This window comes from Solanum lycopersicum, chromosome 1 (assembly GCF_036512215.1).
Source record: "Solanum lycopersicum chromosome 1, SLM_r2.1".
In the NCBI taxonomy this organism is placed as follows: domain Eukaryota; kingdom Viridiplantae; phylum Streptophyta; class Magnoliopsida; order Solanales; family Solanaceae; genus Solanum; species Solanum lycopersicum.
The window spans coordinates 3,907,450-3,921,559 of NC_090800.1; the positions used below are offsets into that span (position 1 = coordinate 3,907,450).

The following is a 14,110-nucleotide window of genomic DNA, read 5'->3' on the forward strand; positions in this document are numbered from 1 at the left end:
ACGGAAGACTAAATAGGGACACATGACACAATCTTATCTATCAATCCGATATTTAATAAATATCGAATTGGTATATAAGATTATGACATATTTAAGTCCGTTAATATAAAGGGTATATATACTCTAGTATTTTCAACAACAAATATTCCAAAAATATGACAAAAAATATTTATATATCATTTACGATAATTCGAAAATATACTTATTTTTTTTTATCGAATCTAAAAAGAACTATAAATATTTGACCACTGAGAAAAGAAAAAACGAAGTACAAGGCTAGTGCTTATCCTGCCCCTTAGCTTTAGGCATTGATTTTCTTCTTCTTTTTTTCCCCTTGATACCTTCCTTCATCATATTTATGTACGTATTAAAATTAAACTAAGCTAATATATCACGTTTGGTATTAACTTATTAATTACTAAGTCAGCACATTAATATGGAGTTAGTTACAAGTTCACAAGTAATGAATTGTAGTAGTATGGATAAAAGTTGTGCTTTCTCTATTCCATATAACTACTTTCGTTTTAATTTAGTTATTGTCATTTTAGATTTTACGTTTTTTTAAAAATTAGGTAAACGTACTATCATATCCTTATATAGTGTTTTATTGAAATTAGGTTTTCAATAAATAAATATTAATTAATTTATTTTGAATAGTTAATTTGATCAATGAACATGAATCAATTACTTATATTTTTTTACGGCTAATAATTAGATCTCAAGGGTTAAAATGAGATGAATAATGTCATTTATGCATTAATTTTATGAAATGACAAGTACTTCTCCCGTCCACTTTTGATTGTCATGTTGTATATTTCGAAAGTTAATTTGAATTTAAAAGTGAAATTAGATATACGTTAATTTGATATTTAAAACAAAAAAAATTAGATATTCAAAAATTATACGAAAAGTGCTATAAATTGTAATATTTTGCATATCAATATGATGAAAAAATACTTTGTAAAATATTATTTAACGTACTTATCATTTAACTTTAAATAAGAAAATCATGACAATTGAAAGTGGCCGAAGGTAATATTGTGGATCATTTATTTTTAGTAACTAATTTGTGAGGCAACAATGCACATTTATTAGGAAGCATTCAAGGATATAATTTCAATCCTACTACTTTTCACTATTATTTTTTGTGAAAACATAAATATAACTTTACAAATACTGTAATTTATCCTTAAAAAATATCAAACATCACCAAAAATTCACTTAATACTAAACAATGAGAGAGATGGGTAGTCTTCCTGGCAAGGATCTCCTTCTCAATCCGAAGGATTTACCATCCTTATGAAAAATGGAGATACATGATAAGAATTTAGGTGTATTTAAACGCACAAATCTTTTTGATAAAATTTCACAAGGAAGGGTGACCAAGATAACGATTATGGTTACGGTCTGTTATCTGCTTTCACAAACACTAAGTTTGCTGCTAGATATTATATAGTAGAAAAATTAAGATCTGAGAGATATGAATATGAAATTGAATATGATCGAAGTGAATTGCATCTCAATTTGGTTAAAGAGTCATATTCATATCCAGGACAGAGCATTTCATTTTAATAGATTATGGTTATCATATGTAAATTGTCTTATAATTACTATTATAAAATTATTATTTTTATTGAAATTCTCGTTAAAAAATATTGCACGACTTTTTTAATAAATATTTTGATTGATTCAATAAAAATTAAAATACAAATATTCAATAGCTATTCTCTATATATTTTAATTAAAAATAATTTATCGTGTGTTTGTTTAATAATTTATTGAAAATGAAATTAACAAATTATATTATATAACATAAATTTATTGATTCACATTTGAGAAAAATAATTGTGATTAGTATAGTCATACATATGACATGGTAAGCCAAATAGAATATAGTGAGTTATCTTTTTCAGAAGAATGCAAAAAAAAGAAAGTGGAAGCAAACAATTCCATATAATATATGCTTTTTTGCAGCTTTTAATAATCTCGATAAATCATAATTTGTGAAGTTGCTGTATACAACTATCTGACATGTTCAAACATTATGTCTTTTCACTTTTAGCATGCCCACAATATTATCATTTCACCTCTTTTATAAAAATAAAAAATAAATTTTGTGAGTTACTTTCTTAAATTTTATGTTAAACTAAATTTAGATAAATAAATTATAATAAAAACAAATAATATAAATTTTATTATTTTAGAACTTAATAATTTGTTTTCTTTTGAAATTATTATTCGTGTTAGATTTTGATCATATCTAGATATATGTGTATTTTATATAAATAGGATTAAAATAATGTGTAATTTATTCTAAATATATTATATTTTGCTTCTATTTTAACTCACTCACCTCTCTTTTATATCTATCTATATTTCAGTATGTATCTGGAATACATTTGTCTGGTATCTCAGATACATAAATTTTATTGTAATTCACATATGTTTAGGATACATTTATTTTCTTGTTCGTCTCTCCGTATACATCTATTTTTAAGAGTGTGTTTGGTAACAAAAATACGTATAGAAGTGTATGTGATTTAAAATATGATATGAAATTATTAATTACTGGAACAATATGTACATAATTATTTCAAACTATAAGAAGAATTAGTAAATATAGTCGGAATGTTGGTGTCATTCCATATATAGAGAAAACAAATATTTCCTCTGTCTACAATGGTTTGTCAGGATAAGGTCATACACTCCCCTCAAAGAAAATTCCATACATGGTGTAATTTGACTAATATAACCCTACTATAGTAAGAATATCAAAAGTCTACTTAATTTTTCAATTGAACAAATACAGTAATTATTAAGGAAAAATCGGGAAAAATAACTAATTATTCTTAATTATTTAAATTGATAATTAATTTTAAATATCTATTTTTAATATACTTGCCAAAAATTCGTGGACTAAGGGAGTAATAGAGAAGGTCATTGGCATAAAGAAAGAAACATGTCACATATCATTGTCTATATATTATTCTCAAAACGAAGCAAATAATCTTTTGAGGAAGTATTTTAACTTTTACATACATATATGTATATACACACACAAAATCAAAGTATTTTATGTTTTTAATAAGCTTTCATTTAGTAACAAAATTATGAAGAAGAAACATGTCCCTTCATATAACAAGCACACACAAAGCCAAGGGACAACAACAAAAACAAATGATCATCAACTAAGTTTAGTAACACATGAAGGTGAAACATTGCTAACAAAATGTTTCATAGGGAAGAGTATAATTGGAGGGCCTTCTTGGTTAGGGTTAATGAAGAAGGCTTTTAGATCACCTATCAAAGATGATATCAAAAGTATTAGAAGAAGAGAAGAAGCTCAAGACCAAGAAGAAGAAGAAAAGGTATATTACTTAATTATAAACATGTTAATTAGTTTATAAAAGCGTGCGCGCACAAAAATTGAAATTAGCTATGAACTTTGTCGTTAATGTATAGCTAAAGAGATCATGTTAACCCGTTGCTAAGTAGAATTAGCGATGAACATAGCTAATAATCTTTTTTTGTTGATCCTTTGCTAAGTAGAATTAGCAACGAATCTAGCTAACAATTTCTTTTTTCTGTTTATCAGTCGCTAAATAGAATTAGCAAATGAAAAAATGTTCAGATGATAAGCACTTCTACCCCTCCACCTCCACCTCTAAAATTGTGAAGTCAAGTCATTAGAAGAGCAAAGAGGTGGAATCTTTCAAACAAGGGTCGAGGGTGCTTATCATCTGAACCCGTCTAGATTTCACTTTTTTACTCTATTGATAACTTGAATTACAATTTTAAAGTTAAAGGTGAAGAGTGTTTAGTATCTAAACTACTTTATATCTATTTATATATATATTTACTTTCTTATTTTAAACTATGAAATTTGTCATTTGCTTTTTTTTATTTAAATACGAAATTTATCGGTTGCTAAATTCAGAGGGGGACAACAAGCACCTTTTTTCTTTAAAAGTATGTAAAGCATGCAATACGAGACATAGAGGGCTAGATCTAGAGTTATTCTGCTGATTAGTTCATTTCTAGATATATAGAAATTAACGACGGATAAATTATGTAGTTAGAACGATAATTTAACCACAAATTAGTAACGAAGTTCACAGTTAAATTTTCCGCTTGTAGAAGAGGGGGAAACGACGATGGATCTTCCGGAAACCTACACTTCAAGAAACAACATTAATTCATCACAATCAAAATAATCAAACAGATTCAGCAACAACAAGCAAAAGAAATTTGGCTACAAAATTTATGCCAAATAATAGTGATTTCAAGCAAAAAGGAACAATTGCAACACCTATGAGTACTAGGGGTGGATCTAGCTTATCAGGTTATTCATATTTTATATTCGTATTTTTTGTTTCAATTTACGTGATACTTTTTGATTTTTTGAGATTCAAATTACAGAGTATAAACTTTGACTAACACAATTTTTTGCTCTATTGATATAAGTAAAAATTGGGGAGAATGCATAAGTACTCACCAGATTATGACCGAAATCTTATAGAAACACTTTAACTAAACTAAAGTTCTATTACCCCTTGAGCTCATTTTATATATAATATTGTATACCTTTTGGCTTATGTGACACACCCCGTAACTCCACACAGTTGAGACGTGTTGAATATATTTGAATGCTATGTAAGCCAATTAGGCGTACAATATTACAAAAGTAATGAGTCCAAGTTAGGTAATATCACCTTAGTTTAGTTAAAATGTGTCTCTGCAATTTGAGTCATAATCTAGGGAGGTATTTCTACCTTTTTCCTAAAAAATAATAATGTTTGTTTCATATTACTTGACCTCTGTTGGCTAATTAGAGAGATACCTTACTAAACTAATCTTATTAATAATTTTTATTTTTGAATTTTAAATTTAACTAGTACTATGGTATAATTTGTATAGTAATATAATACTAAGAGTAGTATAAAGAAAATCTCTTAATTTATTAAAATAGACGGATAAAAAAATTGAACCAAGTAATATATATATATATTCTTTCTATATTTTACTTCTTATATTTATCGACTCATAAATTTTATATTCTGAATTCGTCAGCGGCTACACCTACTATAGACATCACTCAGCTCATACAACCTCCAATTTTAGTTAAACAACAATGTGCCATCCTTATCATTCAGACAACATTCAGAGGGTACTTGGTATGTATAAATATACCTTTATAGTTTGTCTCTATATTTTATATTGACGGTGAAAAGATTATTTTTCTCAATATAATAATATCGATTATAATATTTTATTCTGATCGCATGTTAAATTATGTCAATAATATAACATAATATAATAGGTATACAACTTAATTCATGTATATTTTTTAATAAGTTATATTCCATGATTGTTATAGTTTTAATATTATCGATGCATTCTAATCTATAGTAATAGATTAATTACTATATTTATGGTACTAATTAATTAGTTTACATTCAATAATAATAGGTGACATAACTAGAAACAGAGTATCATATTGGAAAAATAATTACTCATTTCTTTTTTAGATAAATAAATCGTGATATTCGCTTATTAAAAATGTCATATCACCTTTCTTATTATATGAATCATATAGGTATAAATTATGCAAATATTTTTAGAGGCGTCATTAAATGATTTAAAAACGATTAATTTAAAAAAAACCAAGAGGAAATACTATTTATTTATTTCATTTCATTTTATTTCTTCTTAATTATTTTCTCATTTTCAATGATTTTTTTTGTGTGAACATATTAGGCAAGAAAAGCACTTGGAGCTCTTAAGGGTGTTGTAAAGTTGCAAGCTTTAATAAGAGGCCATAATGTTCGAAAACGAGCACAAATTACCCTCCAATGCATGCAATCTCTTGTTCGCGTGCAAACTCAGGTAACTTTGACTCAAATCTTATATTTGTATGAAAAAATATTGAATATGTACAAATAATTTATTCAGAACTCAATAAACGATAAAACTCTAGTTCAGTTCTCTTAAACTGAAAATGATGTATCTATCGTGGTGATCAGGTGTGCGATCAACGTAGAAGGTTATCTTGTGAAGGAATTAGTTGTGGTTCAATGTTCAAGGAGCCAAAAAGCATTTTGGAGCTTCATCTCAATGATAAGGAGTCCAATGTGAGTGTTTTATTTATATTAATAAAGCCTTTAGGAACATCCGATAAGATTGGAACGATGCAGAAAATATATTGATACGTTATTCTTCATATGTTTATGTAGTCTATGAATCAAGCTTATATTCCGGACAAAGATGGTTATGATCATTTACATGCACTAGAAAAAATTGAAGCTTTGTTACACAAAGCAAAGGAAGCTACTAAAAAGCGCGAAAATACTCTAGCTCATGCATTCTCTCGAAAGGTATATATATATAATCATTAAACATTTCGACTCTTTTCTTTACTTAGTCAACTTCTCATATTTCCTCGAATACTTTTTTTATAGAGGACCTCAAGTACATCTAATAACTTCAAATTTGTATTACAGATGTGGACCTCGAATAAGGATGAAGACTCAAGTTACAATGCAGAACTTGACGAGGATTTGAGAGTTTTTGACCTAATAGATGAAAAGAATCGCAAAAGTATTAGTAGAGCTTCATGTGATCAACCAAGAGATCGCATAAAGAACATTGAAATTGATACGGCTTGTTCTTACTCTGACTCGGACACTGAGTTTTGGAGGTTACACCATCAATACTATCGCGACCATCAACAAAAGTTCTATTCATCGTATGTAGTCCCTTCTCCTCTCTCCCATAGAGAGGATATCAACGGCTTGCTCATGACACCACCGTTAAAGATGAAAAATATCCAAGTTCACTCTGCTAGTCCTCGCTACAGAAGGGAAGAGAAGAGCCATCATCACCGTATGGCTCTTCTCTCCCATAGAGCGAATGTTAACTCTTCACCTACAGCAGCTGATCAGCCAAGTTACATGGCAGCTACAGCATCAGCTAGGGCTCGAGAACGGTCACAAAGCACTCCAAGACAGATACCGATGACTCCAGAAAGAGAAAAAACAAGTTCAACAAAGAAACGTCTATCTTTCCCTATTCAATGAGAGACATTGTTACCTTATTATGTCGTTTAGCCCTAGATGGAAAACGCGTACAACTGTACATGGATCATTAATTCAATAGACAATATTATTACTACTACGTAAAATGTATTTTCAAACTCGTGATCTTACAAATATCAGATCACAAGATTATATACAGAGAAAGTTTTATCAAACTAATACACCTTTGATCAAATCGATATTTAATTACACTTCAAGTTAATCCATTTAAAACGCCGGCATCTGGCACACCATTTACAAAAAAATCATTTCTTATCCTATAAAAGACGTGACATGTTAACAAACTATCTGAACCGGCCTGATGTTGCATCCCAGCCACCCGGACCAAGTCAAATTGTCCCGCCACCTCGTCTAAACCACCGTGAACATGAGGAAAATGCCACGTCAAACGCTTCACATCATATAATTTATCTCCGAAAAACATCTTAACGAATTTGAAAAACTCATCTAAACTATCTGGAAGATTCCGCCCCCTGAGAATCTTCAACAAGAATGCAATATCAAACTCGCCTTGAAATGTTACCCAACTCACTGAATCATTGCATACAAGCCCCGACGACATCAACAATTCACCGAAATCAATTGATCTAATCCCCAATCGTAGATTCTCTTCTAAGTCAATTCCACTGTCTACAAGGAGCTGGATTGAGGCCTCTACATAGCGATCACGCGTCGAGTCGAAATCGGAGAAGTTGAACTGCCATACGACACGAAACCGTTCCCCTTCAATTACCAATTCCGGCAAGTTCCCATTAGCATCAGAAAGGGTAATCCCAACTTGAATCAGTTTCAATTCATCAACATTCGATTTCAACACATTATACTTCTGTGCCGGAGACTGCAGCAAAAAGGGTACCGGGGAATGGTGGATTCTGCCGGGATACTCTGTATCCATGGATATACAGGGGAATCGATCAATTGAATTAGAAATTTCTTGGAATGCTTCTTTGAGTTTATCAGCCCATACTTCTCGAATCAGGATCGGGTATACATTCGGATCTACTCCATTAACAGCCATGATTGAAAATTCACCAAGATTCAGAGATGGGTATACAGAAAAACGAAAATAAATTATGGGTTTCGAAGGAAAAATCGATATCTGAAATGGGTGTATCGCAAAATCGAAAATGAATTCTGTGTTTTGAATGAAGAATTGATGGATTTGATGGAAGTGTAGAAAGAGCTGAGTTTATTGGAAGAGAAGAGAACTTAAAAGGGAAATAAATGGATGATGTTAGCAAATGGAGGGAATAATTTGAAATATTTATTAAAATTTTACTACTTATATAATTTTCTATATTAGTCCTATTTTATTTTTAAAAAAAATATTTAAAATACTTTCAAATATATAAACAATTGTACCAGAGTTCAAGTTTTCTTTCTATGTATTCATAATTTCATATAGTAGTCTTCATAAACAACGATAACAATATAATTTCATTAGTCGAATTTCGGAATTGTAAAATGAATATAGATCTTTAAAAAAAAAGAAGAACGGGAATCTTATTTTTATTTTTTTATAGGGTAATGATATTTCCAAATGAAGGGAATGGTTTTCACTATTTTTAAATTTTTACAACTACCTTCGTCCACTTTTAATTGTATAATTTTCTTTTTTAGAGTCCAACAATTGACTAACATTTTATGATGTATTTTTCATCATATTAATATACAAAAAAAATACAATTTAACGTACTTTTTGTATAATTTTTAAATATTAAAAATTCTCATTTAACATATTAATTAATCTAATAACATTAAAAGTTAATTAAATACATTTTTAAAAACGCAACATGACAATTAAAAATAGACGGAAAAATAGTTATATAGTTTAACTTTTAGTCCTATGATTTTTCTTAATATTTAAAATACTTCCAAATATAGAAGAAACTTTCATTTAATGATTGCATGTTGTTTTGAAAAACAACAAATAACAATATCCAAATATTGAGCGACATGAAGTCGCAGGTTGAAATAATAGTTATAAAAATAATGAAGAATAATTTCATATAAATAATTCCACAAAGAATTAAGTCGTAATTAAATTGATCATTACTTCTTTTTTTGAAAAAAAAATTAATTGTATCCTCAGCTACGCTTCAAAGAAAAGTCTATCTTTCCCTATTTAATGAGAGACATTGTTATTTTATTGTATTTGTTAGTCCAAGATAGAAGATGCGTACAACTATACATGAATCATTAATCCGATAGGAATTATTACTATGTTCGTATATTATATCAAAATGTATTTCAATATTGTGATGTTACACATATCAAATCAAAATATTGAGACTGAGAAAGTTTATCAAATCAATACGCCTTTAATTAATTTACCAATAGATTATCAATTGGATCCACAAACAATTACTATTAATCAAGTTGATTAGTTAATCCATGCAAAACGTCGACGTTTGACACACCTTTTACAAAATAATTATTTCTCATCTTATAAAAGACGCGACATGTCAATAAACTATCTGAGCTGGCCTGATGTTGCCTCCTAGCCACCCGGACCAAACCGAGTTGTCTCGCCACCCCATCTAAACCACCATGAAGATAATGAAAATGTCTCATCAAACCCTTCTGATCATATAATTTATCTCCAAAAAAAATCTTGACGAATTCAAAAAATTCATCTAAAGGTCTGAGACTTAAGGATTGCTACTAAAGGTCTCAGTCCTAGCCAATAGGTGAGCCTTCATCCCTATGTCTACTCGGTGCTAAGTAATACTCTCAATTGAATTATATTGGTAAATTGTGTAATCCTGATAATACTGGATAGCTCAAAAATAGTAAAATAATAAATGTTTTATCTGGAAGCATCATATACGCGTGGAATTGAAATATTGAAAGTACAATTGACCCTAACAAATTCTATCATCATGAATAGTTCATGTAATTTAAACAACACAATCCCAAATTGAATTATTTTTATAATTTTACAAGTTATATAATTTTCCATTATTAGTCCTGTGACATTTTAAAACTTCCAAATATAGAAGCAACAAACTATTTGAACCAGCCTGATGTTGCCTCCCAACCACTCAGTCCAAACCTAATTCTCCCACTGGCCACCACCCTGTTGCCCGTTTAAACCACCGTAAAGATGACAACACCCCATCAAATAATTCACATCATAAATTTTTCGAAAAACATCTTGAAAATTTCTAAAAAAAGAAAACGGTTAACTCACGTGAAGTTATCCACGTTCGAGTATATGTATTCGACACCCAATATGATCATATGCTTATTGAAATGTTACCCAATTCACCGAGTCATTGAATACAAGCCTCAAATAAATTATCAATTGTCATGACCCGAGACTATCACTCTAGTCGTAACACAGTGCTTAGAACCACAAGTGACCCAAGTTAACCCACGATCTGGCATAACATTAATATCTATACAAATAACAACTGAAGATAACTGATGGGGAAGTTAAACTGAAATAAATCCAAAACAACTGAATAGTCAAAATAGAATTGCTTTGAACAAACCATAAAGTTAGAAACATGTGTGAAACCCCCTTTTTAGATGAGTTGAACTAACTCTAACTATCTAAAACTGAAGATTAACATAAGGAAAAAAAAATAGCTCTTGTCCTCGAAAGATGAGGACTTACAAGCTCAGTGGCGGAGATGATACAAAATTCGTACTGAAGTACTTTAAAAAGAGGACACAATGTTCGAAATCAAGCAAAAATTACCTTCCGATGCATGCAATTTCTTGTTTGCATGGTTGGCTACAAATTTGCCAGAATTCAGTAACTTTGACTCAGATTTCAGTAGATATATAAATTATTGTATAGTCTCTCTTGAAAATATCAGATAAAAGCGGAACGACATAAATACTATAATTACACATAAACTTTGGTCATGCATTTTTTTAGATTGTGTTGATATAATATACCATAACATATACTTGAAAATAAAATGTCATAAATAAACAAAAGGGAAAATGAATAAGTAACCCCCCAACCCATGCTTGAAAGCTCAGAGACACACTTATACTATACTAAGGTCCTACTACTCTTGAACTTATTTAATAAATATTTTTCTACCTCTTTTTGGTCTACGTGGCACTAGCTTGAAAAAAATGTCAACATGCGTTGGGCCCACAAGATAGTGTCACGTAGGCAGAAAAGGGATAGAAAATTATTTATAAAATAAGTTAAGGGGAAAATCAAGATGTATAAGTGTATCTCTGGAATTTTAGACATAAGTTAGGGATACTTGTGCATTTTTTTAATTAAAAAAAAACTAATTATATACATAATTACACTTTGAAATCCATGCAAAAACGCCGACATGGTTCTTCGGCGCCACACCATTTAAAAAATAAATGTAATTTAAGCAACACGATTTCGAAGACATGAATATTTCCTATTCCGAGGGCTTAAGAAAATAACCTTATAAAACTATTTAATATTAGGTAAAAGCATGTATTCATCGTCTCTTTATGAAAAAAAAAAAATTGAAATAAGGTGTAATTCATGCTTTTCATATGAACCCTAAGTTTTATAAAATTTGATTAACTGAAGAATAAGGTTTTCTTGGAGATTTAATGGAAGAAAATATATCCATCAATGAAACTCCATATACGTAGAACGGAAAATCTTGCGAAATTTAGGAATTCTTAGAGAAAAGAAAACTTCCCGACCTTCCATTTCTTGGTATTAGGCCACAAAACTCTTTATTTATGAGGTGGTAGGATTGATTGAAGTTGATCCTCGAATGAACTTGCGAGAAAAACTTACCTTTTAGGGAACCTCTCAACTCAACTCATCTTTGTGCTAAATGTTCATTATGACCTTAACTCACATCCAAACCACTTTTATACTTAAGAATTGACCTTTAACATATATGAACAAGTAGTATACCACCAGACCCAAGTTGATACACTTATGACAACCGATTCACATCCTGAGAATAGGTTTGTGATGTGTAACATAAACTAGGCTAAATCTATTGAATTAACCTTTGAAACCTAGTTCTCTTCGAAGTTAATCCCATGATTGATAAGGAGCTAGATTGAGTCTCGCGCGTGTTGATCACACTTCCAAATTGTGATTTTTCTTCTCTAGTATCCTACAGATGTTGATATTTTTTGTTTAAACCTACACTCGATTTCGACGGTTTTTGTGTGTACATGTTGGGAAAGAAAATCACTTGGAACTGTCAAGGTTCTGGCAATTCAAAAGAAGGGAATAATTTAAACTATTTTTAAAATTTTGTTAGTTATATAGTTTTCCTTATTAGTCCTATGATTTTTTTAAAAATACTTCCAAATATAGAAGAAACTTCCGTTTGACGATTGCATGTAGTTTTGATAAACAACAAATAATAATATCAAAATATCGAGCAACATGAAGTCGCGGGGTGAAATAATATTAATAAGAATGAAGAAAATTTCCATATAATTCATTCCACGGAGAATTAAGTTGTATTTGAATTGATCATTACTTTAAAAAAAACTAATTATATTTTTAATTACACTTCAAAGAAACGTCTATCTTTCCCTATTCAATTAGAGACATTGTCGGTTAGCCCTAGATAGAAGAAGTGTACAACTATTCATGAATTATAATCCGATAGGTATTATTACTAGGTAAATTATATCAAAAATGTATTTCAATCTTGTGATGTTACACACATCAGATCACAAGGTTGAGACAGAGAAAGTTTACCAGATCAACTCGCCTTTAATTAATTTAACTATAGATAATCAATTGGATCCACAAACAATTACTATTAATCAAATTAATCTTTAATTACGCTTCAATTAGTTAATCCATACAAAAAGCCGGGGTCCGGCACACCTTTTACGAAATAATTATTTCTCATCTTATAAAAGACATGACATGTTAATAAACTATCTGAACCAGCCTGATGTTGTCTCCCAGCCACCCGGACCAACCCGAGTTGTCTCGCCACCCCATCTAAACCACCGTGGAGATTATGAATATGGCTCATCAAACGCTTCACATCATATAATGTATCCCCGAAAAACATCTTAACATATTCCAAAAACTCATCTAAACTATCCGGAAGATTCCGGCCCCTGAGAATCTTCGACAAGTACCCGATATCAGTCGCGCCTTGAAACGTTACCCAACTCACTAAATCATTACATACAAGCCCCGACGACATCAACAACTCACCAAAATCATTTGATCGAATCCCAAATTTTAGATTCCTCTCGAAGTCAATCCCACTGTTAACGAGGAGCCGGATCGAAGCCTCTGCGTACCGATCACATTTCTGATCGAAATCAGAAAAGTTGAACTGCCATAGAACCCGAAACCGTTCACCTTCAGTTACCAATTCCGGCAAGTTCCCATTAGCATTTGAAAGGGTAATCCCGACCTGAATAAGCTTCAATTCATCGACATTTGATTTCATCAGACTATACTTCTCCGCGGGAGACAGCTGTGAGAAGGGTACGACGGGATTGTAGATGTTGCCGGGATACTCTGTATCCATGGAAATACAGGGGAATTCATCAATTGAATTAGAAATATCTTCGAATGCTTCTTTGAGGTTATCAGCCCATACTTCTCGAATCAGGATCGGGTATACATTCGGATCTACTCCATTAACAGCCATGATTGAAAATTCACCAAGATTTTGAGATGGGTATACAGAAAAACGAAAATAAATTATGGGTTTCGAAGGAAAAATCGATATATGAAATGGGTATATCGCAAAATCGAAAATGAATTCTGTGTTTTGAATGAAGAATTGATGGATTTGATGGAAGTGTAGAAAGAGCTGATTTTATTGGAAGAGAAGAGAACTTAAAAGGGAAATAAATTGATGATGTTACCAAATGGAGGGAATAATTTGAATTTTTTTTTTTTTAAAAAATATTAGTTAAATAGTTTTCTATATTAGTCCTATTTTATTTTTTAAAAAATATTTAAAATACTTCTAAATATAGCTATGGTATGTTATTGTTAATTTCATTTCTATGTTTGCATGTAATTTTCATAAACTCTAATTTCATTAAATAGAATT

At 30.3% G+C, this 14,110-nt stretch overlaps 3 protein-coding genes across 4 annotated transcripts; 1 reads left to right on the top strand and 2 right to left on the bottom strand.

The window, feature by feature from the left end:
- The first annotated feature begins 3,004 nt into the window (after positions 1 to 3,004).
- Positions 3,005 to 7,173, top strand: LOC101248705 (SUN family protein SUN2). Of its 2 annotated transcripts, none has more exons than XM_069296459.1 (7): positions 3,005 to 3,368; positions 4,141 to 4,342; positions 5,071 to 5,174; positions 5,758 to 5,886; positions 6,024 to 6,131; positions 6,234 to 6,374; positions 6,501 to 7,173. In XM_069296459.1, exons 1-7 carry the CDS (start codon positions 3,111 to 3,113, stop codon positions 7,074 to 7,076), a joined length of 1,518 nt encoding a protein of 505 aa, XP_069152560.1. In that variant the 5' UTR covers positions 3,005 to 3,110; the 3' UTR covers positions 7,077 to 7,173. The 2 variants fall into 2 exon arrangements, with proteins under 2 accessions (XP_069152560.1, XP_010327634.1); XM_010329332.4 differs by having other exon boundaries at positions 3,006 to 3,368; positions 4,138 to 4,342.
- A 114-nt stretch (positions 7,174 to 7,287) lies between these two features.
- LOC101248416 (probable CCR4-associated factor 1 homolog 9) lies at positions 7,288 to 8,112 on the bottom strand. Its single transcript, XM_004228821.3, has one exon. It carries the CDS (start codon positions 8,110 to 8,112, stop codon positions 7,288 to 7,290), a length of 825 nt encoding a protein of 274 aa, XP_004228869.1.
- Positions 8,113 to 12,816: 4,704 nt separating this feature from the next.
- Positions 12,817 to 13,869, bottom strand: LOC101248130 (probable CCR4-associated factor 1 homolog 9). The gene has a single exon (XM_004228820.4). The coding sequence runs from the start codon at positions 13,697 to 13,699 to the stop codon at positions 12,872 to 12,874; it is 828 nt and encodes a 275-aa protein (XP_004228868.1). The 5' UTR covers positions 13,700 to 13,869; the 3' UTR covers positions 12,817 to 12,871.
- Positions 13,870 to 14,110: the final 241 nt, after the last annotated feature.

Coding starts and splice junctions, on each gene's coding strand:
- LOC101248705 (XM_010329332.4), top strand. CDS start 3,111: ATGAAGAAGAAACATGTCCCTTCATATAACAAGCACACACAAAGCCAA. Junction 3,369..4,137: donor ACCAAGAAGAAGAAGAAAAG/GTATATTACTTA, acceptor TTCCGCTTGTAG/AAGAGGGGGAAACGACGATG. Junction 6,132..6,233: donor TCAATGATAAGGAGTCCAAT/GTGAGTGTTTTA, acceptor ATGTTTATGTAG/TCTATGAATCAAGCTTATAT.
- LOC101248416 (XM_004228821.3), bottom strand. CDS start 8,112: ATGGCTGTTAATGGAGTAGATCCGAATGTATACCCGATCCTGATTCGA.
- LOC101248130 (XM_004228820.4), bottom strand. CDS start 13,699: ATGGCTGTTAATGGAGTAGATCCGAATGTATACCCGATCCTGATTCGA.